Raw genomic sequence first — 24,780 nt, forward strand, 5'->3', positions numbered from 1 at the left:
ACAGTAAGCCTACTACTAAGTACATGACTGCAGCTTCACTCAAACAAGAATGAGCCTAACGGTTTTCAGACACACTTGTCTCAACTCACCAAAGAGCTTCTCCAAAGCACCGTCGCTGAGCTGTCGGACCCGCTCGAGCACTCGGGTGTTGATCTTCTCAGCATCGTCTCGTGCCTCAGCGATGCAGCTCCCTGGCAGAACATCGTGGAACTGGTTCAGCAGCACATCCTTCCAGCAAGCCTCAAACTCCTGACTGGGGTAAGGGGCCTCCTTGGGCGCGAGGGCAAACACCACTGCACAGACCATCTCCGCATCCCTCAATGCCTGCTCGCACAGGCGGTTCAGCTGCTTGGTTCGCGCATGCGTGGTGTAGGTTGCGTTGTGCAGTTCCAGGAACAGCTCACCCGTCCAGCGGCACAGGTTGCGTGACTCTGCTTCCAAACCCGAAAAGAAAGCATCGGGAGTGGACAGGGTCACCCTGCAAAGAGCATACACTGATTCTTAGCTCTCTCTCTCACTCCTTATCTGATTTGCATGATTGTTGAATTCTTAAACAGTGCCTGCAGTGGATCATAACAGGAAGACCAAAGAGCAGTTGCAAATAAGAGAAAATTAGCATACACAGAAGACTCTAAGATGCCACCGTGTATAGTAAGAAAGGTTGCATAGAAACGTTGAATAGAAAACTAAATTAATAGCCAAATTAAGCGACCATGATAAAATTTTAAGCAACTATATAATAAAACAGAGGTGGACTTCATGCGCCTTGCTGCAGACACTCATCCACGCTCAAATTTGCACTTTTCCCAGCCGACACAGCAGCTGCAACATGACTAAGATTTAAGTGAAATGCTTAGAATTTCATGAGTTATCACAAGGTTGCTGAGCAGTTCATGATGGAACCTGTTCATGTCTCCCGTGGAGCAAGGAAAAATGCGGAAATAAACCTGCACCTTCTCCCCTATGCCTAATGGCTCTCTTGTTCCTCTCGCAAACTAATCTTACATGGCTCTCTTGTTCCTCTCGCTTATTACTACTTATTACCATCATTTCAGCTGGTTAGATGGCAAAACCAAAGGTCACATTTTGAACAAGGTGCTGCATACTGCTGGCTTTATGACAGCATTGTGAAGTGGCTTTTGCCCCCCATTGCTGCTTGGTGCCTGTTGTGTACACTCTTACTTAGGGACCAATGTGAGAGCTTGCAAGCATGTGCTACAGTTGCTTTCGCACAACAGCACGGTCATAAAGGATACCGAGCTCGATGCATTCACGAAAATATGCTTTTAGATACATGAAGACACATACTACTGGCCCATCTGTTCTGAACAATATGTAAATTTCTGGCTACCCTGTGCTGTGACTGACTTCCAGAGCACATAAGAAATAAGGATATAATGCATCAAGAAAATGCCCCCCCCCCCTCCCCTTAATAATAATAGTGAGTATAATAGTGAGAGGCAGGCTAGTTGGTGACTAGTATTGGAATGCATCATGCATCATGAAACCGCACAAGAAGACAAGGGACCTGTCATCCTGCTGCCTTCTTCCTTGTCCCTTGTATTTTAGCGCGGTTTCACGATGCATTCTAAGACACCCCAGGGGCGGCAATGGTGTTATATGCGAGACACTCTGTAGTTATGGGCTTCATGTTAACTTTAACCACTTCAAGTTCCTAGAAAAAAAATTGGGAAATGCCGCTGCCACCACTGTTGCATTCGAATCCAGGTACTCCGGTTCAGTAGTCAAGCGCCTACTGAACCGGGATACAAACCTGGCCGTATTTCGATGGAGGCAAACGCAAATGCGTCTGCGTGCTATGCTATGTCAGTGCATGTTAAAGATCCCTAGTTGGCCTAATTTATTCTGGAGGCCTTCATTGCGGCACTTTTTTTTTTCTCCTTTCACTCCCCCCTTCTTCCCTTCGTGTGGTTCAGGTGTCCGCTGAGTGGTTGATGGATAGTGCACCTTTCCTTCCTATAAACTAGCGTAAATGTTTTTGAGCACTCAAGCTCTGGATTTACCAGTATGGCACACCAGCTTCAATGGCTTTCATCTACAGCTGCCCATGCGGATGCTTGTCTGCTTACATGTCCTCTGCTACTTGCATAACCACTACTCTCACATATACTCATTAGTGTACAATTGTAAGCTGTCACACTGTGTTAAAACCATCTGGCACAGGTATAAAGCCCCATTTTAACCAAGCTGTGCAAATGTGCCTGCGTGACCTAGGTGCAGTGTGTCTGAATAAAGACCCAAGGGTCTCAGATCGAGGGCTCTATTCCCAACTCACCCACCTCAAACGAGCTGCCTGAGTTGGTATCACCTACCATCTCAGCCAAGTTATGTGGCCTCGTGACATCACACAACCCAGCAATCAATCAGAGCTTGGCCATGTCACCTACCAGCCACGTCCTGCCAGAATGTCGACAATGCTGATGCCATCACATTTTCTGCAGGATAGAATCTTCAATGCTGTCGCGTTACTACATGAATTTTCACACTCAACCTCCATAGCATTCCTCCTCTGCCTACAGTTGGTCCAGAGCTGCACGACAGGGGTAAGAACAGCTCACCTGGGAAGCCCATTGACATCCTGCAGCCTTTCGCGACGCCGAAGCATGCCTTCTGTAGGACCCCCACCTCCGTCTCCGTGGCCAAAGAGAAGAACGCTGTGCGATACCCTCCCTTTGTCCTCCAGGTTTGTAACAGACTTCAGCACCTGTTTGGTTGGTGGATGATGACAAATTGCACTCTACAGGTGCTCAAGAGGGCAAAGAACATTCCTTGAAGACTACTATAGAGTACTATTTTGATGAACAAAACTGATTTAGGATGAATTTTCGGTTATAATAAAAATCGCGAGACCATTTGGTTGGTTTTGCAGAGGGCTTAATGCACGAAAAAAGCCCCTTAAGACAAAATGCTTTGTTTTGTATTTACTCACTTCCCTCCGTAATGCCAATGGCCTACAGGGTACTAATAAATAAAATCAAAATGAACAGTTTCGCGAGCACTTTCACTAAAACATTTTGGAGCCAACGCAAACCATGGCTGCCCTACATAATGGCCCCCATGGGAATTTGCACAGAACTAAAGAAACAGCATGTATATATATATACATCATCGTCAGCAGCAGCAGCAGCAGGACTATACCCACTTCAGGGTGAAAGCCTCTCTCATTTTTCTACAACTAAACCGATCCTGTGCCTTTCTTCCCCTGCAACGTTTTCCTTCCCTTGGAATCCAGTTTGTTATCCTAAGCGATCATCGGTTATCCTCTCTTCGCACTACATGTCCTGGCCATGCCCATTGCTTTTTCTTCATTTCCATTAAAATGTCAGTAACTTGAGTTATTTCTCTAACCCACTCTGCACGCTTCCTATCTCTTAACGTTACACCTACCATTTTCCGTGCCACAGCACACTCCATTTTTCTCAACTTAAGTAGAACCCTTTTTGTTAGCCTTCACGTTTCAGCCCCATAGGTGAGTACAGGTAAGATGCAACTGTTACAGCTGAACTCCATTATAAGAGACATGGATGTAGCAGACAGTCGGGTATAAGAGACACCATTCACCCATATGGTTGGCCACCCAATGACTTTCGTTAAATAGACCTTTTTTTTAACAGACATTGGATGTAGAAGACAATTGACTATAAAGGACAAATTAGCCTTAAAGTTTGGTACTTAATCTTGCTTGTAACAGACATTTTAACATTAAATGCGGCACAATCCATCGCCAGGTTTAGCTGCAGAAGAGAGGCACACCTGAGCCGTCATTATTAATTAAAACTTCAGCAAACAAAGAGCAGGTCAATCAGCTATATGAAGCACCTGCAGTGGGAATGCAATGTAGAGAAGGTCTCCAGGCTTTCCACAAAGAGCACAAGCGTGACTGCACATGCGAGCATCAGCGCGAGCATACCGGGAGTGCATGTTGGGTTCTCCAATTAGTGGAGCCTCCTATCAAGAATCACCGTAGGTGTTGTGTCCACTAGTCTGAAGAATAAAGAAGGAATAGTCTATTACGTTGCATTTCAGTATGAGCGACAAATCTATCTGGTAAATGCAAAGGAAGCGCTCAGCTTGTGCTGCTGACATAAACAAGCCATTGTGCCTAGCAAGCAAGACATAGCCAAGCCAAGACCAAAACAAATGACATAAAAACAAAAGTGGCTCTGCTCTGGCAGTGCCTCCTCTATACTTTCTGTGCCTGGAAAAAAGTGTGGAGAACAAAGGGAGCCGGCCTAGCACAGCCTTTCGGTGGTAGTACAGCCTTTCGCTGCCACGCGCCATTACCAGAGTAGGACCAAGACGCTGATCAAGGTCACGCTGGCGCTCGCCCCAGCACTAATGAATACGCCAGCTGCGGCTGCGTTTGCAGCTGTTCGATCGGCAATTTTTCGACTGTATTCGTGTTTTAACAAGTATGATCAAAACGTTTTTGAAAGGGAACCCTAAATTACTTGTCGCTCTGTACAACGAGCCCATTTTAGACGCATGTGTCGTACTCCGCTACTGCTGTGCAATGCGCTCGTGCGTTGTCTGCTGCGCTGATTGAGAGCGCGCGCCTGTTCAAATGCGAAGCTTCTAAAATTGTTCCATGACCGTTAGAATCCCGTGTTCATTCCTTAACGTTTTTGAAATGGCTGAAATGCGATAGACTGTGTGTTTTCACCATTGAGAACTTAAAGCAGGTTAAACTGTGATGGTGAAAAACAGCGCGCCCTGCCACCTACTTCCTGCAGCACTAGGCTGTGTGTGCGAACAGGCGCTGTGATTAGAAGCTATAGTCGCACTGCTGACTATTAATTTCAGCCAATGTGGTACGCGCGAAAAATGCGTCCTGCTGTCGGTACGTAACAATCTGCATGCAGATGTCACTGGGCAAAGAGGATTATTTTTCAAAATTAGTAAATTGTGAGTGAAAACAGCTTTACTAGAAAAAAGCATTTATTCTGGAAGCTGTAACTCCCAAATACCAGTGAAACGTATCCTATTCATTAAAAAGGAAGATACCTGGTGATATATATACAAATGCACTCACGTATGAAAGAAAGACGATTGAGGAGACATCTCCATATTACCCTCACAGTTTCACGTACTTTCGAGAAGGGGGCTTTTTTGCGAAGTATTTAACTGCGTCATACTTGTCGGTGACATTGAATGCGCAGTTGAAGAGAAGCGGACGCAGGAAAGGAACTGATATAAGGTTGATGAGCTTATGCCTGTGCTCGTCACTGCGATTGCTCTTGTACATTAGCAGTTTTGATGCACAAAGACCAGGAACAGCGTACACGACTAATGCAGCCGGTGGCTTCTACAAGGTCGGAACTTCCTGCAGTGTATGGTAAGCAAAAGCTCTTAAAGAGTCAAGAACAAGAAGAGCTGTTTCGACAGATAGAGCAGCCCACTTCGGTATTGACTGTGAGTGAATTGAAGGAGGGGCTGGTTACTAATTGACTTTGTATGTAGTCTTCAGCTCTAAAATGGCGGCTGCATACTCGAGTGGTTTGATGCCGTATTAAGGCACCAACTATCCCTCTGAATTACTGCAAGCCACTTTTCTCACATACCGGTGGCGGCTGCTATTTCATGGAAGGACAGACCGGTGACTTTCTTCTTTCCGTTCAATATGCACAATAGCACACAACGATATGACAAACTGAGGCATGCGGGGCGCATTGTTCAAAAAGCCTGAAAAAGAAAAGTATACGGAGACGCTGCAGCTTCGCCTTAAAAGTAGACGTGATAGCCCCTTTAACACCACCTCTTCATTCTGCGCCATTTTTATATCTTGGTTTAAGTTGATTTGCGGAAAGGAAGCTAGGTGCCGTGTCCGTGGACATGCCTACACTTACACCAATGACATGCAATCGGAGGTACATATAACACAGGTTCAAGTTTCGATCACAAACTAGTCTCCCATTTTGTAGCAGATTGATGCTAAATGGAAACCAAATTGGTATGACATCATTCTGAATGCTGCACAAAGAACGGCTGCACATATGGGAAGCCACATGCGTATAACTGAGAGTTCGATTCCGTAAGTTTCCAAGACTTTTTATTCATTTTCTTCCTGCTGATTTTCGCATTAGAACGACAACATCAACTCCAGAAATTTCTGCAACACATGCGTGTAAAACACGAATACAAATTTCTCACTGTTATCCTGACCGGATGGATTTCATGCGAACACGGGCGTGCAATAGCCACCAAAAAAAAGCATGAATGCAATCAAATACAAATGCAAGTTTCACATTGGCAGCACGATCAGGCAGGCTGCGTGCAGAATACGTACTTACAAAAGCATGATAAAAGTGCAAATGCAGCCAAACACGAACACAAACACATGAGCAAGGTCCGCACTGCTCGCGGCCGATCTCCGTTGGGTATTCTACTCATACAACGCCGCCCAGCGGCAGCTCCGAGCAGCAGCGGGCCCAATGCCTAACAGCCTGAGCAGAGCGTTCTCCCAGGCACAGAAAGTATAGAGGTGGCGTTGGCTCTGGCGAGGACAAATAAGCTGCTCTGTTTGCTATTCGACCAGTTCCAACTTCATTCAGAAATGCCTCGTTCGCTTTCCATTCATTTTTTGCCTGAGTAGCGACATTCACAGACTTGTTACTCACAGCCGTTGTTGTCATTTCTCAAACAAGCATAAATTTCTGAGTAATACCTATTTCTGCTGGTGATGTTTTATAGTTTTTGCTACTTTTATGATTTCATGGCGCTGTTTTGACTTGAGTTCTTGTAGTGTTACTAGACACATAACTTAGTTGCGAATCGTTAGTTGCGGTGCCACGTCACATCGTGATCGCACTTTGCAATCACCGCAAATGCAGTTCCCCAAAATATACAGCTTTGGCCCAGCAGCCATGAGGCTCTTGGTCCGATTTGCAAGCTGGAAGAGGCTGTGTTGAATAGCATCAATGTAGCCCAGAAGCCTACTAAGATTTGCAAATACTTCAGTAATAAATAAATGTAAGTTGCGAAGTATTGTCAGTGTGTGGTGGTCCATCAAGCAAATGCAATATGCAAATGAAAGCTATAATAACGCTTTTGCGACAGGATATAGCCTTCTTTCTTGTGTATTTTAGCTGTAGGATGTCTACGTTGAAATAACATCTAATGTGAACATGGTACCCTGCTTATAAGGAACCTCTCATATAAGAGACAAAAACTGCTCCCCAGTGCATGTCCCTTATAAAGGGGTTCAACTTTCCTCTTGAGCGATACCGGTAAGCTGCTATAGTCATAATGTGTGAGTACTTTCCAAATGCACTCCATCCCTCCATGCACTCCTCCATCCATCTCCTAGTTATTTCCCTTTCGTGGTCCGGATCTGCGGTTACTACCTGTCCTAGGTAGACATATTTACCTACCGATTTCAGTACTTGTTTTAAACCAGTTTACCCTGTTGTTACTTTTCTAGGCTGTTCAACATTGCCTTAGTCTTCCACATATTAATCTTCAGGTCTACCTTTCTGCTTCTCCTCTCTAGGTTATAAATAATTCGTTGCAACTGGTCCCCTGAGTTACTTACAAAGGCAATGTCATCAATGAATCGTAGATTACCGAGATATTCTTCACCAACTCTAATCCCTAACTGCTCCCACTTCATGTCTCTGAATATATCCTCTAAGCAAAATTTTATAACTTCCTTTATGCAGAACTATGGCTGCTGTGCTGCCACTATAGGTATCTTCCAGTACTTTCACATAAGGCTCGTCTACAGCCTGATCTCGCAATGCCTGCATGACTGCTCAGGTTTCGACCGAGTCAAATGCTCTCTCATGGTCAATGATTGCTATGTATAGGGGCTGGTTATAGTATTTCGGGCATTTTTCTATCACCTGGTTGATGGTATGGATATGATCGATAGTGTAGTACCCTTTCCGAAAACCTGCTTGATCTTTTGATTGATTACAGTCTAAGATTGTCCACATCCTATTAGTGATTACCTTAATAAATACCTTATACGTAACAGATAGTAAGCTGATAAGCCTGTAATTTTTTAAGTCCTTAGCATCCCTTTTCTTATGAATTAAGATAATGTTAGCATTCTTCCATGACTCTAGTACCTCTGATGTCATGCGTGCATGTATATATAGTTTTTCTACGAAAAGAGCACCACCCCCCTAAGGTGGCCTTCTGCACCACCACACAAAGCCACGTAGAAGCTGCCCTGCAGGAGCACCTATTTTTGGGGTGAAGCATCTTCGCTGGTATGGAAAAGGAAAAGAAACATCACACTTGTGCTGGCACAGATATCTGATATGGCTAGGGCTCGACATTGTGCACACATCACTCGTCAGCTCTCACACAGTGGAAAGAGCACATGCACAAAACGCTCCCACTTATTGACTTGCGAGTTTGAAACAGCAGCGCTGTATTTTCAAGACATGGTGTGGTAACACAGTTTATCGTGGTACATAGATGGCCAGATATTGTTGCTTCTTTCTTGAATTGTGTCCGACTACAGCACTGCCCTGTTCTCAGTAATACTGTATGCAGTGAAACAGGGAAGGCATGAAGCTGCATAGATAAAAGCACATAAAGTGCATATAAGACACCGAATGCTGAGCCAACTACAAAGATCAGGTCATCATCACCTCTGCCACCCGCACTTCAGCCCCGTAAGTGTCGGCTGGTGCAAAGTGCGCAAGGACGGTACTGCCATCCAAGCCCTCCCAGAGGAAGCTGTGGTGGGGAAACTTGTTCACCAGGTTCCAGCTCAACTTCTGGGTCAGAAACCGGGAGACACCGCAAATCCTGCACAGCACGAGAAGCATTAATTAGTTCAGTCAACAGCCATGAGTGGCAAGCTGCCATGTTTATCTCAACAGACACCCATCACAAAAACATCTACTGCATAATTCTAATGTGACAGGGGAGTTTGAGAACTGATAAAAATTAATGTGCATAGTAGAACCCTGTTATAGTAACTCGAATATACAGTAAAACTCTGACGCAGTAAAGTGAAACTGAAGTCCCAGTCGTCTTGTTTGTCTTTCATAGATGTCTGTACATTTTTTTTTGTTTATAGTAGACTTTTTATTCCAAGGGAATGAAAGCGCAGCAGGGGGTGGCAGAAAGTTAGGTGGGCAGATGAGGTTAAGAAGTTTGCAGGAGTCAAGTGGACGCAGCTAGCTGTTTTAATTGGAGGAATATGGGAGAGGCCTTTGCCCTGCAGTGGGTATAGCTAGCCTGATGATGATGATGAGGCATTTTTAATAAAATGCGAATACAGGAAAGTGCGTCCAGCTGTGGTTAAGTACTTCCCATGGAGACACATTGCGGTACACGTGCAACCTGCAATAAATTTTTCTTTTAGAGAAAAAGAAAACGATAAAACAGTGACTTTTCTTTTTTTTAGAAGGCTTTATCATTAGACTCAGCAGCTTTGAAGAGAAGCCAGCTGTAAGAGGGTCTTAGAGCCGTGAGGCAGAGCATGCGGTGCATATGAAAGTAAAACTGGCTACGAACGTGAGAAGGTGACACAGTCTGTTGTGAAAGTGAGTAAAAGTGCAGAGAGAAGTAGGCAGGGGACAAAACAGTGAAACAGCACTAGGCAACGCGAAACATGAAGTGGAGGTGCAGCATGTGCGGTTTTGCCATGCTCAACTGTGCCATGCGCATTTCTCATCTATTGCCTCTCATGATAGAAAAAGTGGAAGATGACACTGAGCTCATGAAAACTTTTATTTTTCGCACATTAATAATAACAGCAATAATAACAACTTTATTTGCATCACAAATGCATTATGAAATCTAACTGCCTCAAATAAATAAATAAATTGAATATGCTTCTGCCACATGGTATGCTAAACATGCGTACCTAATAAACAACATTGAATCCCTGCAAAACCATGCTGTTCGCTTCATCTTTTCCGATTACTCACGCTTCAGCAGTGTCACAGCATTAAAACAACATGCCGAGTTGAAACCACCATCATATCGCCATCATTTTGTTGTCTGACCTTATTTCATAACTTTATAATCATTTCACTCTCCATAACGACTTCTTTTTGCCGCCCCCTGCATTCCTTCACTCTTCAGCTTTCACTCCTTTGGCAACACAAGTCATGGACTAAAGCTGAATATCACTTCAGTATATACCAGGAGAAGTTGTAAGGCAATACACGTTAGTACTACTTGAGGAGCAGAAGAGGCAGTGAATTCGTCACGCCCAATATGAACCCCACCGACAGTGCATTGATACTGAAGAACAATGACAGGCAAGCTTTACCCCACTCCTCCCGCCAGTCGTTTTAATTCTTTTTTACCTCCTAAATCACTTCTCAAGCCTTACACTATAACCTTACCTCACCAGTCAGAAGCTTCAGCTAGAATAAGTGCTACCAAAATACTTCGCATGCAATTTACTCCCATTCGGAAACAGAAGACTAGTTCAGAATGTAACTGGTATTGTGGATGTATACATCATCATCGTCATCACCCAGGCTATACTGAAAGCAGGGCAAAGGCCTCTCCCATTTTCTTCCAATTAACTGGGTCCTATGCTAGCTGCATCCACTTGACCCCTTGGAAACTTCCTCACCTCATCCCCCCCACCCCCCCCACCTCTATTTTCTGCTGCTCCCTGCCATGCTTTCGTGACCTTAGAAAGAAAGCATAGCAGCGAAGGACATATATACACGACAGTGGAAACCCTTGAAATGATTTCACCAGGAGGACCTTACCTCATGATCTGAGGAAGTTGTGCTGAGTAGCCGAAGGTGTCCGGGAGCCAGAACTCCTTGCACCGGCTGCCAAACTCTTTCTCAAAGAAAAGCTGACCATACAGAAACTGCCGCACAAAGCTTTCCCCGCTGCAACAGATGGAAGATGTGTGAGTTACAGTTGCTGGCATGGCCATGCCCAGCACTGTGCTATTAGAGCATTTTAGCATCACCACACGGTAAATGCGGCAACAACAGTAACTGCAACCGTATTTGGAAAATGCCACTAGGCAAGCCTGGCAAGTAGCAAAGTTAGCAATGGCGTTATGTTACTATATTCGCCATACTGCTGTCCGTTATTGCTAAAATGTTCTATTACATGCTCCTAGTCCAAATCATCCAAATTAATGAGACAAAAATTGATGTGATTTCACTGCATGTTCATCACGGTTTCCAAAAGTGAAGCTAACTTGATAGTATGTGAAGAAAAAGAAACAGCAGGAAACAGTTGCACCAGAGTGCAACACTGCATACCCATGGAGGCATCCGTACCTAGCTATCACTGCGTTTTCTTAGTATGCGGCTAATATTCATAAACTAGAGGCAAACCAAGGATGATACTGAGTCTCCCTGCAAGGTGTATGCACACAATAAAACCTATTCAGCTTGGGAAAAGTGAATGCTCAAAGTTCTCAAGAAACTGTACTGCAACCTGCAGTAGTGATGACAGGGTGACAATGAGCTGATTATGATGCTATAAAGACCGTAAAACACATAAAGAACATAGCAGGCACCTATAAGAACACAGCACAGCACTATTCCTCTTTGGGCGAAGGGTTACAAAAAAAACGCATGCAAATTACTAGCCCATTTGCATCCAAATATTGCGCACAAAGTATCATATTAAGGTTCATTAGGTATAAGGAGCAACTTGATGATGACAATAGCCTGGACTGTCCAAACAGAAACTACAGCCAAGTGCAACTCCATTTGTAAAAAGCAGTGGATTTGACATGTGGCTCCATCTACCAGGCAAAGAAGTAACCGACATACAAAACAGCTTTCCATGCTATGTACGAGACTTGGTCAGCAAAGGACCCGATCCTTCAAATTCAGTTTTGCTTGCTTTTATGCAAAATGAAGCCAAAGTTTAATGATTCGAGTTCTCTATTATTGTGGACAATATAGGCATTCATAAACATTAAATTTCCTCACAAGGAAAACAGAGCACAATACTGCAATGTTGCGTTACACAGAAGAATTTAGTATTTGATATTCTACGGCCAAAGATAGATTGCCAGTCAAACAGCTCTAAGAGGAGAAAAGCAGAGATCAGTAGCTGGCCTACCTGGGTAGATTTCCATCCATTTCAACCCACGTGCCACCGACGGGAATGAATTGGCCTTTCTTAGCATAGTGCTGAATTCTCTCAAACAATGAAGGGTAGTCTTCTTTGACCCAGGACAGCTGTTGGGCCTGAAACGTAAAATGATGCCTGATGGGTAAAACTGTCCACAATCACGAATTAAATGCAACAAGACAACCAAAAGAATCTCCACTAAGAACTTCAGACAAATATATTCTGCCACACAAAGTTGTGAGACTGAGCAACAGCGGAAACCGACACTTGGAAACAATGGAAGTCCTTTTCCACTGCGCATGGCCTCGTATGTGAGCATTACTCTTTGAACTAAGAATGCAATAAGTTCTGCATTGTAATAACTTCAGCATCTTTCACAACAGAAATTATACACAGAAATTGTCACCTGCAGTGTCACAACAAACATTGTGCATAAGTAGCCTCAATAAAGCGCTTTGCCACAACTGCTTTCTGGCATACCCTAAGAAATCACCAGTTCTTGTTGTGAGTTTTGACAAAAATAAACATATAGTAGTATGTCCCACCTGCAACTTTGCTGAATTCCTAAATGCTTAGCAGAAGCTTTATACTGGTTCAAATGAAAGAATTCACTGCAATCAAAGCAAAGTCCACGACAGAACTCAGAGGATTGCTGTTTGGCTCTGAGGCTGTCATACTTGACCTAAACAAGGGTGTATCATAAATGAAACCAGTGGTCTGTCAAGCCATGTTGTTTATCTTTACAAAGTGAAAGCAACATTCTCCTATTTGATAAAATACTGATGAAGCAGAGCAGTTATCTCACTCTCCTGCAAAATTCAAGCTGGAACTGATGATTTGAAGACAAAAACTGAAATGACCATGAAGCTTGACTCGGCTCAACTGAGAGCTGCTTTTGCAGCATGTATCTGTATCTAAGTTCCATGGCACTATGTATCTGTGACAAGAAGGAAATAATGAGTATGTAGCGATTTAAGAAGAGGGCTTTGTCGGGCTGATTGGTTCATGTTAAACGAAGTGAAGAAACAGCGCTAACAGACAGGGCAAATGGAAGGCAAGACAGAAAAAAGTCATATGACCGTCTCTGACAGACACATATGCATGTGTCTGTCTCACCTTTCCACTCATCCTGTCTATTAGCACCGTTTCTTCACTTTGCTCAATGAAGCAATTTCCCTTACAATTAACGTAATGTGCAAGTTACAACGTTAAAAGAGCTTGATAATTCTTTGAATTATGATGACAGAAGCTGTCAATAACAAAAAAGAGAAGCGTACCTAGCTGAGCAAGCTGCTTTCCACATGAGAAAACTAAGCATCAACACAGAACTTAGAGCACCATAAGCAACAAAGGCCTTCAAATTACGAATGCTAAAAACTCTTAAAGTGACAACTTTGAAACAATGTTTACTTGAGGTCAAAAAGTGAGGAAAACAACAGAAGTGCCAACCTAATGTAGCTCAAGAACTGCTGGCAAGACAATGCATTTTCATTACAAGGCAGCCCCCAAAAGAAGAGGCTACAGCAGCTCGTAATAAGAGTCCACGAAGTTAATCTTAGAGCTTGTACAAAACTTAAAAGAAATAATTCACCAAGAGACAATAAAGGAAATCGAAAAGCCCAACTCAAATGCATGAAGACCTTGGTCAATAGAATTTCGCATTTAAACCAAGAAGTTAGGATGGTACAGCAGGACTAAAATTTGTTTTAATTTATTCACCAAAATAAAAAAAAGGTAATTCTTGCTATCACTGAGCTGTAAGAATAAACATATGGCTGTGGGATCAAGTCTTGGAAGCCGAGGCCAGAATGTTGCAAAAGGTAAAATTAATGTAAATCAACACTTGTGTGCTCTGTCATGTCAATGTAATATTAACCCCATAACTGATTTTGACGTACAGGTACTGCGCTAAACGCATAGCGTTTAAAAAAATTCGACACTGGAGGTGAGTGTTTTCGTTTTTTTCGGAATATTCGACAGTCAAAGTGTTAAAGGGTCCCAGGAGAATGAAATTAATCTTAAATAAGCAAAAACGTTACAGCCCCTTCTTTCTCTGACAACCATTAAAATTATTTCTGTCAGCTGTGCCACGAACAGAGAGAGGAGGAGGAAAAACTTTATTTTGTCAAAGAACTAAAGGCATGCAGGTCCCCTAGGTCTCTGCACGACCCCACTCACGGTCCAAATGTTTATGTCGTGCCGATAGGTTTCTCAACATCACATCAGCTACATATTACTGCATATTACATGATGACTGCTTAATCAAAGCTCGTGCTATTATTTAGTTATTAAGACTCAAGGGAAGCAACTGCCAAAGAGCACTAGCCTGTGAGCAAGCAAAGTTGTATTCCGGGAATTTCTCCATGAGCAGTAGTGCAGATGCAAAGCTTCGAGCGCACTTCCGCCTGGTCTCTGCATAAGGCCATAGCCAGGCTGTGTCGATGTGGCAGTTCCCAATAGCTGCCACAGTGTGCTGGCCTTCCGCATTTCGCTGTGCAAAGAAACGGTCAGCCATCTCCTTGGCTGCCTTCAATGAACTCCTGGGAGCAGAGAGACAAGGTGGCTCGAAACAATGACACACAAATATATTCAATTAAACTAACATAAGGGTCTTTCAAAACATAAAAACACTGCATCATGGAATCACAGCACGCAAGTATGGCCAACATTTTCTTTAGGACAAAGCTTGTGTAGCTCGTGTGTCCGTCTTTTGCTGTTGTCCGTGTGCTTTTTATGCGCTTTTCAGGTTTATCATATCTAACCAGCTCGCCCAAACGCAGCCATTATTTAGCTTGCCAAGCTCTACAAATTACACAAATGAGCTCTAAACTCTTCGGACTGACAGTGTGAAGTGGGGGTAAAGATTATTGCAGTGGGTGCTTGCATTTACAAACCCAAGGTATTCCTTGACAAAATTACTTTTGCAACTCACTCATTTTGCAATCCAGCCCTTACTGATTCCAGCCTCTGTGAGATTATGTTCTATGAGCAGACCAACCTGTCACTGATGTCAATGCAGTTGACCATTTCGTTGGCAGTGTACATGGCTTCGTATGAACGAATGCTGTCTTTGGGTAACTCTCTGGCCATCTCTGTCAAAAGCTGCAAGTCAGTAACCAAGCTATTAACCTAGACAAAACAAACGAAAAAAACAGCAAAAATAAGGTATCAATAGCAGTTCATACCGTGTACCAATGAGGTTGATCACAGGCACAATTTCACTCATGGCTTGTGAATCAATACCATCTAATCCAGCTGCTCCAATGTGTCATATCTAAATTGAAATGATCGTAGGTTATTGTAAGACCTCTTCAGAACGCTGGCAAGTGATCACACACGTGGTCTGAGAACTTTGGGCACCTATTTTTTGGTGCCTTTTCATGCAACCCTGCTGTCGTCGTTTCTGGAGCATTTGCTCCAAACATCAAGGCAAATGTGCTTCTGACAAACTGTCACATTTGGAAGAAAGATGATGCAGGCAGTGGTGTGGGAAGAGTGTTCGCACTAGTGCTGCAGCCACTAATTGCAAATTTCACTGGTAGCTCTGGAGCAGCCTTCTTTGCTCCATGGCGGCAAATGCACATTCCACTTGACATACTTCATCGGGTTCTCGAGTTCAATTGGTTGCACTGGAGCAAATGGATCTGTGGCAACACTGTCACGATCCACCAAGAAGTGGTGGGTTTAGCCAGAACTCTGAGGGTGTGGTGATGTCACTTATGGAAAAACCAAGCTGTGCTTTCTTGTTCCTAGCATAGTTAGAATTCCCATCGATTACCGCCGAGCATCTTACATTTCTGACAGGGCCATCAGATCAAAGAGTGCCGCTTCTTCACTTCCAGCCAAGATGAATTTGGGAAGCGGTTGAAGGACCCCAGAGATCGGCACCAGTGATGATGGTGAAGTGTATGTTCTCTTAGAGGTATATTTATTAAAAGAAAGCTTTTTGAATCACCTCAAAAATGGTTGAAATATCCCTGCTTGCATCAACACCGCAGTGCGCATCTATTCAGACTTAGTGGTTATGGACACACACACACACGCGGCATGCAGTCATTCCTGGTGTTCAGTCCTGTTATCATTCACTGCTGGCCATGGAAGAATGTGGTGCGCCTCACAAATGAAGTGTAAGATATGAATGAACTAAATGAATTGTGCAGTCATAGCTGGGAATTGTCAAGCGAAAATGTCCAAATGAAAATTCCAGATCCAATTTCTGAAACCATTGCACATGACAGCTTCCATATTGTTCTCATTGCCCGAGGACATTTGTGTTTCATTGGTTGATCAGAACTGGGTCGCACTGTGGCAGATTCGGTTGCTCTGGCACTGGTTCAGCAACTCAATCAAAATCGAGCGATAGAAATCACCATAAATCATAGCCTTGACATGCATAACCATATCTCATCTTTAGGCTTGCTACCAGGTAAATATATGAATACACAACTTACCTGACTACATTGCATATCCTGCACAATGCATGCATCCCTGTCAAAAAAGGTCATTTAGATCTCACCAACACACAAGTGGAAACAATTAGAAATAAAATAGAACCATGTCAGATTTCAGTTGACTTTCAACTGTGTTCTAGCCATTTTCAGTTGGCCTGATTTGAGTGGAATGATAGCTAGGCCCATACGGTTCTTGCTTACCTCTCTGTCATAAACAGCGATGTCAGCCTTCTTAAGTGTGAACATCTTTTTTGGGTCAGGTGGACTGATCATGCTGGGACTTCCAGCACCAAAAAGGTGGTTGCATGCCATCTCAATAAAAAACTCATGGTGAAGGCAGGACACACTAGCTGACGGTGTGATTGTGAAGGACAGCCGCTCCTGGTGACTCACTCCACCTAAAAAGTAGCACATGTTCAAGGTGAGCCCTTTTGGAGCCCAATGTGGCCCAACACAGTAAAACTTTCCAGCACCCTGAGCACACTGCAGTCCACTTTGTTTCTATGGTTCCTGGCAGTTTGGTTCACAGCGAATATTTAAATGGACACAAAGCAAACTGACCCAATGGGCACGGAAGCGCTAGTGCATGTCCTGAAGACTTCCTAAACGTCTGCACGACATCCAAAGGAGTTTCAATGTCTATAGGGAGGTTGACCTGCGCTGATAGATTACCATATTCTAATCGCAAAGATAAAGGAAACTGAACAAGAGTTGAGGGGAGGCCTCAATCCACTAGCCAACGTTGCGACCAGTGGACTTGTCTTTGTCTGATGTGAACACAGATTTTTGCTGTTTTAATGGCTCCTATCCTTGTATCCAGAATGATGTCAGTGTTAGGATGAAAACATTGGTGTAAGTGCTCAGTGAGTGAAAAAAAGCAAAATTCTTGCATACTTAAACTACCTCGGCACACAAAACACAGTTGTCATTTGGTTGTGACAGTCTATGTGATGCTCATGCATGCATACGCGTACTGCATTCATGACTCCGATATGTCATCTATTACTCTGTAAGTAATGTAGAAAATACCATACCTGACAACCCTTGCAAAGGCTTTCCATCTGTGGTGAAAATTAGTGCTTCACTTTCGGAGTCCCACCGCAGGTGAACTTCCCTGCCACACCACTTGTTTGGGATGTCAATCGCAACCTGTTATGTTAGAGGAAGGAAAAAAAAAAAAAAAGAGAAGAGTGTGAGAGTGAGAGTGAGAAAGGGAATTATTCTTAGTCGCGTACACATGCCCTAACGGTAAAATAAAGCACGCGAACGAAATTTTTGTTTTTCTCCGCGCGCTCTACACTACCTGATCTGCACATACAGCTCTAATGCATGTGGGACATATGTATGACCTGCGCCGCGCTTTTGATGCTCGCCTCATCAGCAACCCAGATGAAGCAGCAGTTTTTTCACAGTCCCGTGCTCTGTTTTTCTTCTGAGGAAACTGTTGGCTGAAACTTGGTAAAAAGAGCTCTATCAGTAGCAAACAAGTGAAAACGACGTTTTAATGTCCGAATTTTTTCACTTAAGGAACTGCTGGCGCACAACTGTTTTTAACATGCAGCTACAGCATTGTTTACCTTAAACCAACACGTCGTCCACGTAGGTCCGAACTGAGCACCAACAGACGTCTTGACATAGTCAGTCCGCTTGGATGCCTCAGCGAACGACACGCGACAAGGCGTCGACCACACCGCCAGGCTGGTCAGATCTTTTGATTCCGGGTAGGTCCTCCCGTAGAGATTAACTTCGGTGAAATACAAAGGACTGACGAACTTCTCTACCCTCTCAAGTGTGGTTCTCTTGTTTTTGAAAAGAGAAGCCATGACTCGGTAAGTCACTTATTTTAACTTCTGTTTCAACGAAGCAACTTCTGACGTCTCAGGGAAGCATAGAAACACTGTCGTTGGAAGCAGGTGACACTGCGCAGAGCAGCGCAAACGATACTCGAGCAAGTCGCCCGATCTGTGATGTGAAACCAGCGAAACCGAGACCGGCGCGCGATGAAACAACACCGCGATAACCGCGACGCGGTGTGGTGCGCTGTGTTGTCCGCAGGCGGCAAATTCGCCGCTTTGGCTAAAAATCGAAACTTCAAAAGTTTTTCCTTCGCACCACTGGCCATGCACACTCTGTTAAATAAATATTTAATTATCTCTAAAAGGTGCTGTAAATAACTGAAAGATATATTTATTGCCAATTTAACAATAACAGTGATTTAGCAATGATAACAATGAATACTATATAATACCATCGAATTTTTTATCTCGACCATTACGGCTCGTGGAGCATCGTGAGCGGAACTGTGGTTACCGCGGTAACTTTTTTCAGGGCCATTTTTTAAAACTTACACCAGCTATATATCATGCAGTGTAGAATAACTTCCAATACCTACAATGGCATACCTGGTGTAGATTAAAATTAAATGGCCCTAACAACTAATAGATCAAGAGATGAATATGTATGCTGAATTGAACCTGCAGTGCCTGCAGTCTGCTGTGGATGCACCAGCGTACTCACGCCAACGTTTAACACTAGAATATTTGGATATGCTAGTCAGTCCTTTCTAAATTTCTTTTAGTTGTGCTGCCTGTCAGCATATGACGCCACAAATTATTTCCTATATTTTTCTTTAGGCGTGAAGCCACAAGCAGCCGGCCTGTTTGAAATAGAAAGATTCAAACTAGCCTATCACCTAGCTATGCATATGCTGTGGCATGCTTAGGCCTCACAGGATCAAATTATGTTATTGGGCCTATTATTCAATTTCTTGCGCACCAAATAAAGATTGTTATTATTGTTATTTTGACTGTATTGTGTGCATTCATCCACTAAGATTATCGAGTCTTTTTTTCCTTCCTGATGATGACCGGACATGAACTTTCTCTCCAAGTCTAACGTGTTCAGATTGTGCTGCAACTTACCCTTGCTGCAAAAACGAAATGGTGGATACTCAGGATGATTATGCATGGCTGGTGATATCAAGGGATGAGTTACACAGTGATGAAATCACAGAAAACGTCATGGACTTTTCAATCAGTTCTGCTCTTCATCATCATCATCATCATCAGCCTGATTATACCCACTGCAGGGCGAAGGCCTCTCCCATATCTCTCCGCTTAACCCGGTTCTGTGCTAGCTGCATCCACTTGACCCCTGCGAACTTCTTAATCTCATCCGCCCACCTAACTTTCTGCCGCCCCCTGCTACGCTTTCCTTCCCTTGGAATCCAGTTTGTTACCCTCAGCGACCATCGGTTATCCTCTCTTCGCCTCTTCTGCTCTTGTTGGTCGATATATCTACCACTCAGAATCGACCAATAGGAGCTAGGTTGATTGATTGGTTTGTGAGAGATTTGCGACAGGTTCTTGGTGTGGTCGTTACGTTACATTTTCAGATGCGGTGTATAGCGTCCTTGTATTTGCTGTGTTGCTACATATCGCATTTAATTCCTGCTTCTCCTAAAGTCTTTACCTTGCTTTTCAGATGCGGTGTATAGCGTCCTTGTATTTGCTGTGTTGCTACATATCGCATTTAATTCCTGCTTCTCCTAAAGTCTTTACCTTGCTAGAAAGTGTAGTCATTTTTTTTTATCGCTGGCTTCCATGTGGGACTTAATCCTTACATGGCTCTGTGTTTCAACATAAGCACATATGTTTCATGTTGTTCATTTTCACGTTTCTCAAGCAATCTTTTTAGGGATCATATTTCTTGTAATTTTTTGCAATGTACAGTTTCTGTTAAAAACTTAAAGATCAAGGTGCTGGCTTGTAAGCAGTGTAGCAGGGCTCCTGTGGTATTCGTGGAAGCTCTACACCTTTGAGGGGGCAGGACCACAGAAGTTTCATATTTTCAGCAAGAGATTTGGAATTCTGGATATGCTATGAAACAATTGGCGCCAACATTTAGCAAAGCCTGCACATTTCTTGCTTAAGTTAAGTGACCAATTCAATACATTCATTATAGTGGTTTTTATTATACAACATACTTGTATACATTTAATTCCTTGTGGCTATTTGGTGTATTCCTTCTTTCTTCCTATGCCAACGTTCCAATGTGAATATTCGACACTGGCCCTACACTGAGCTCTATAAGGTCAAAATGAAATGCATTATCATGAAAAGGGCACAAAGCTTGCGGCCCTTTGGTTTCTTCCTAATGTAGTTGCCTCACTTGGCTCTACCAATTACTTCCATTTCGTTCGAGGCTGAAGCTGTTTCTTTGGCAGCAGAACTGGTTGAAATAAACGGATCTCGCACGACAGCAGGTGTTCTCCCATGAGCCAGCTGCCGATGACAAAGATGTCACTGATTATATTAGAATTTTCTTTCTATTTCATTACTAAAAAAAAAGTAAAAGAAAAGAAGGCTACAATTTGTCATGCTTCATCTGTATCTTTAGAAGCAGTTAAAATAATCAAGCATCAGCACACCTGCTGCAAAATCTTTGCCTGTGGAATGGTAATGTGAATTGCAAGCAGATATGCCCCACACCCCAATTCCCATATTAGCCTCATTTCTCTCTGTTTTTGGTAACAGTGAAGGGGACTCATAAGCTCCGCCTTAAAGAAGAATAGACACCTAATTTTTGGATTTGTGTTTTATCCTTTGTAATGATGCCTAATACATTACTGTGCATGTATCACCAAGTCATATTTCCCTATGACTGCAGAATTTATAATCGAATTTCTTTTCTCACCTGTCTCGGTTTCAACGGCCAATCGATGGCTGTGACAAGTCAAGTCTAGGTCACGCGAGGGGTGATAATACAGGGATATAATCATTCCAGTGTCATTTGAATCCACTAAGATTGAAGCAGCCTGGCTCAAGAACAGGAATCTCGACAGGTGAAGAATCAGCGATTATAGTATCACTCTTTTATAGCGTGTCAAGACTTGATTGTGATGTCACAGCCATCTCTCGGCTGCTGAAACCGAAACTGAGGAGAAAAGAAATTTCAATTATAAATTATTTGGTGGTCGTAGACAAAAATGCGTTCGGATCGATATACAGGAATGAGTTCCGCATCATTAACAAGGAAAATGTCACCAAAATTTGGTGTATATAGCCTTTCAAGGGTATGACACAACAGTAATGATGGCTGCCATCTGTGGTGTCCCTTGCAGATCCTTGCTTTCATAGATGCACTCTGCTGCGCTCTTAATAATCTTTTCATTTTCACCTTTATTATCCTCACACATACTCCTTAGCATACAGTGCCTGTGTGGCTTGTGGGGCAGTGTGTAGGGAAGTGGTAACTTGGGATTCAAGGGTCCTGGAAAGCTGGACTCTGATCTCAGCCTTTCGTCTTAAAGGCAGACAGAGTTCGCAGGTGCTGCTACATCTTGTGGTGTCACACAATCCAATGACCAGTCAGTGCAAGGCCATGTCACCTGCCAACTAACACCATGCACATGATTTTTCAATCAACGCTGGTGCTGAAAATGCTGGCTTTTCTGAAGAAAATTTTAACACTTTTGCATTAAAGTTGGCATCGTTAATATTTTTTTAAGCGGCTTTCCAAACAGGACCATACTTGGTGCTTCCAAGCGTAGCTCCCTATGTGAAGTTATGGCTAGATCGAATATATTTATAAGCCAGCAGGTCTCACAAACCCTAATGACATTTCACTAACATCAAATTCTGCTACAATGCTGGCTGGAAGCAAGTATGTAATATGAACACAAACACACAGCACTTGATGTGCAGTTATAAATATTTATTTGCTAACAGTCTCGCTTTAATATATATATATATTACAGGCAGCAACAATGCATCATGCAGCTGCAGCAGGGCACCCAGCTACAGAAAATGCAGTCCCTGTCCACAACATCACGCAAAAATGGTATGTCAAAGATCTCTCCTGTCTGCACGCAGCAGAAAAATAAAGAAAACAAGAGGGCACACTGGATTTCAAAACCTGCACAACATCCAGCTGCAACAACCTGCTTTTCAGGCAGCACACCGCAACATATAGCACTTAACCAGTTTCGAAATAATTCCAATCAGGTCGCATAAATAAGAAACGATGACAACTTTACAGGTCTTAAAATGTCAGTCACTGCAGTGTGTGCACAGGAGTTCATTTTGACGCAGTATGTATATATACATGCAATATACAACCACAGAGACCGACCGTCCCAACAAATTTGGGGAGGTGCTTGCAGCAGTGAACAGGGTGAGCCTTGCCGTCCACTTCGAATATAGATCATAAAGTTTGTAACAACAAAACGCTCAAGGCAGAGAGGACTCCAAGCACCTGTCCTCTGCTCTACTCAGGCCTGCGAGAGCATGCGGAAATAGGAAATTGAAAAAGAAAAAACAAAAAAAAAAAAAAGAAAAAAAAAAAACGGGAGTGCAGTCGGAGAAATATGTGTGTGTGTGTGTGTGTGTGTGTGGGGGGGGGGGGGGGGGCAATCAAGAGCAAGAAATGATAGCACTGATAAAAAAAAAGCCATCACCAGAAGAAAAAAAAAAAAAAAAGGAGGGGCGTATTTCCTATTTCATTTTCAACATTTGTTTTGCTATACACACAAAAACGGGGAATTTCCGAACCTCTGCCCCATATCACACAGCTGCCACTTGGCCCTGCCAGCAGCCGCAGTAGAAAGAACGCACAGCAAAGAGGACACTTCGAACAACAGACCGGGCTGGAAAGGTTTTCACATGCACGCACACACCCAGCATCAATTCCTGTATGCATCCATATACAATAGTTATTTATATACTTCTGTACGCTCGAGAAAATCACAGTTTGGTATACTTGCTTCAGTCCTGCCCTGCACGACATGACTATTCTTCAAGGAGAGGGGAACAGAGCTGGGAGCACGTGCTGGAAGAGATGAGCGACACACGTACACATAAAAAAAAAAAATCATTGCACAGGGGTGACTGTTGAGCGATCATTCCGAGCAGTCAGACACTAAAAGAAGATTCGGAGGACACCCAGGAGGCAGAGCACGATATTTGCAAGTGCAGAATACTGCCTCCTGCAACTGATGTCATAAGAATTATAACCAAGGCGTACTCTCATGCAAGAATGAAAAACAAAACATGGCAAAACGAACAAAAAAGGAGAACAGCAATGGGATGAGGCTCTAAGTTGAGAGATGTGGAACAAGTCCCACAACAACATATCTGGGCTGTTTTTCCCCACAACAACATATCTGGGCTGTTTTTCAACATGCATAGGAGCAGAATGGGGTGGGAGATGACAGAGTGAGATGACGTCGAGGAGCCGCTCTGTTGCACGCAATGTTGAGATGTTGCGGAGGGGAGGTACTGAATGGCATGGCCGCAAGTTTCTCTCTTTCCATGCTGTACACCACCACCAGCAGAGTTGAGCGTGATGCTAAGACCAGGACTTGTTGTAGCCTTTCCATTCAGCTGGGGGTGCAACATACACTCGGCGGCCCTTGTAGAGGACAGATACCACCCCTCGGTAGCCAGTCCGTGGTACGCCAGACTGCGCAAGAGAACAATCTTGTCCTGTCATGACGGAAATGGTACAGCGAGTATCAAGTGCAATCTGTGAAAATCACTCAATGTTTACGTTAATTGCGTAAATTAAATTGCGAAACTCTGGAAGCAGGTGCTCCGAGGAATGGCATGAGTGCCATCAGTTTGATCATTTGCATGAGTGGTAGCCTTTCCTGTGCTTCACCTTCACCCACACCAAGCGGACCCATTCCCTGCACTTCCCCCCAGTCTTTCTCTCATCTGAGGGGAGAGTTGGCCTTTGCTGTAAAGTGCAGTGCAATTTCTTTGCCCTCATCACACTATTTCTCCACCACAAGGTACCATGGCTACGTGGTGGCAACAACGCGCAACAACAGCGAATTTTTAAAGTGAATTTCACTAAATGTACTGCAAAAATGAGGGCCCAATTTACACATTTTGAAACATGCTAGACAGCTTTTCGTAACTGAGAGGATTCCAGGGACAAATAGAAAATCCTGTACCACTAGGATGTGGCATTATAATCAAAAACAGAGGTTTTTCGTGAAAATGTACAATGAGGTGTCTGACGGCAGGAAGGCTCGTCACATACCTTGAAGTCGTCCATTATGGAAAGCTTCTTGGCGATGGTCTTGAACTGCTCCTTGGAGGTGTAGGTGATGCGTATGGCCCCTTTGGCCTCCAGGCTGCCCCGCATGAGCTGTGTTAGCGTCACCGGGGGCGAGCCGTACACCTCTTTCACAAAGGCTACGTCATAGTTGTCCTGCACGTACACACACACGCACAAAAAGAAAAGCAGGGCACAAGACCACTACATCAGGCAT

General features: G+C 43.6%; 2 protein-coding genes across 6 annotated transcripts in view; both read right to left on the bottom strand.

The window, feature by feature from the left end:
- Positions 1-18,551, bottom strand: part of LOC146187340 (alpha-mannosidase 2C1-like) — a 56,017-nt gene extending 37,466 nt beyond the window's left edge. Inside the window, exons 1-10 of the mRNA XM_084607650.1 lie at positions 18,080-18,551; positions 17,537-17,651; positions 16,704-16,900; positions 15,050-15,180; positions 14,378-14,591; positions 12,040-12,167; positions 10,713-10,841; positions 8,622-8,781; positions 2,580-2,725; positions 90-478 (exon numbers count right to left, since the gene is read on the bottom strand). Coding sequence (XP_084463776.1) covers positions 90-478; positions 2,580-2,725; positions 8,622-8,781; positions 10,713-10,841; positions 12,040-12,167; positions 14,378-14,591; positions 15,050-15,180; positions 16,704-16,900; positions 17,537-17,651; positions 18,080-18,325 — 1,855 coding nt within the window. The 5' untranslated portion in view covers positions 18,326-18,551. The remainder of the gene's footprint in view (positions 1-89; positions 479-2,579; positions 2,726-8,621; positions 8,782-10,712; positions 10,842-12,039; positions 12,168-14,377; positions 14,592-15,049; positions 15,181-16,703; positions 16,901-17,536; positions 17,652-18,079) is intronic.
- Positions 18,552-22,196: 3,645 nt separating this feature from the next.
- Positions 22,197-24,780, bottom strand: part of LOC146187341 (alpha-1,3-mannosyl-glycoprotein 2-beta-N-acetylglucosaminyltransferase-like) — an 80,039-nt gene continuing 77,455 nt past the window's right edge. For all 5 annotated transcript variants that reach the window (XM_084607646.1, XM_084607648.1, XM_084607647.1 and 2 more), the window contains exons 11-12: positions 24,549-24,719; positions 22,197-23,963 (exon numbers count right to left, since the gene is read on the bottom strand). In XM_084607646.1, the coding sequence (XP_084463772.1) occupies positions 23,850-23,963; positions 24,549-24,719 (285 nt within the window). In that variant the 3' untranslated portion in view covers positions 22,197-23,849. The remainder of the gene's footprint in view (positions 23,964-24,548; positions 24,720-24,780) is intronic.

Source organism: Amblyomma maculatum, chromosome 6 (assembly GCF_055883805.1).
Source record: "Amblyomma maculatum isolate TAMU_Amacu chromosome 6, ASM5588380v1, whole genome shotgun sequence".
Taxonomy (NCBI): Eukaryota; Metazoa; Arthropoda; class Arachnida; order Ixodida; family Ixodidae; genus Amblyomma; species Amblyomma maculatum.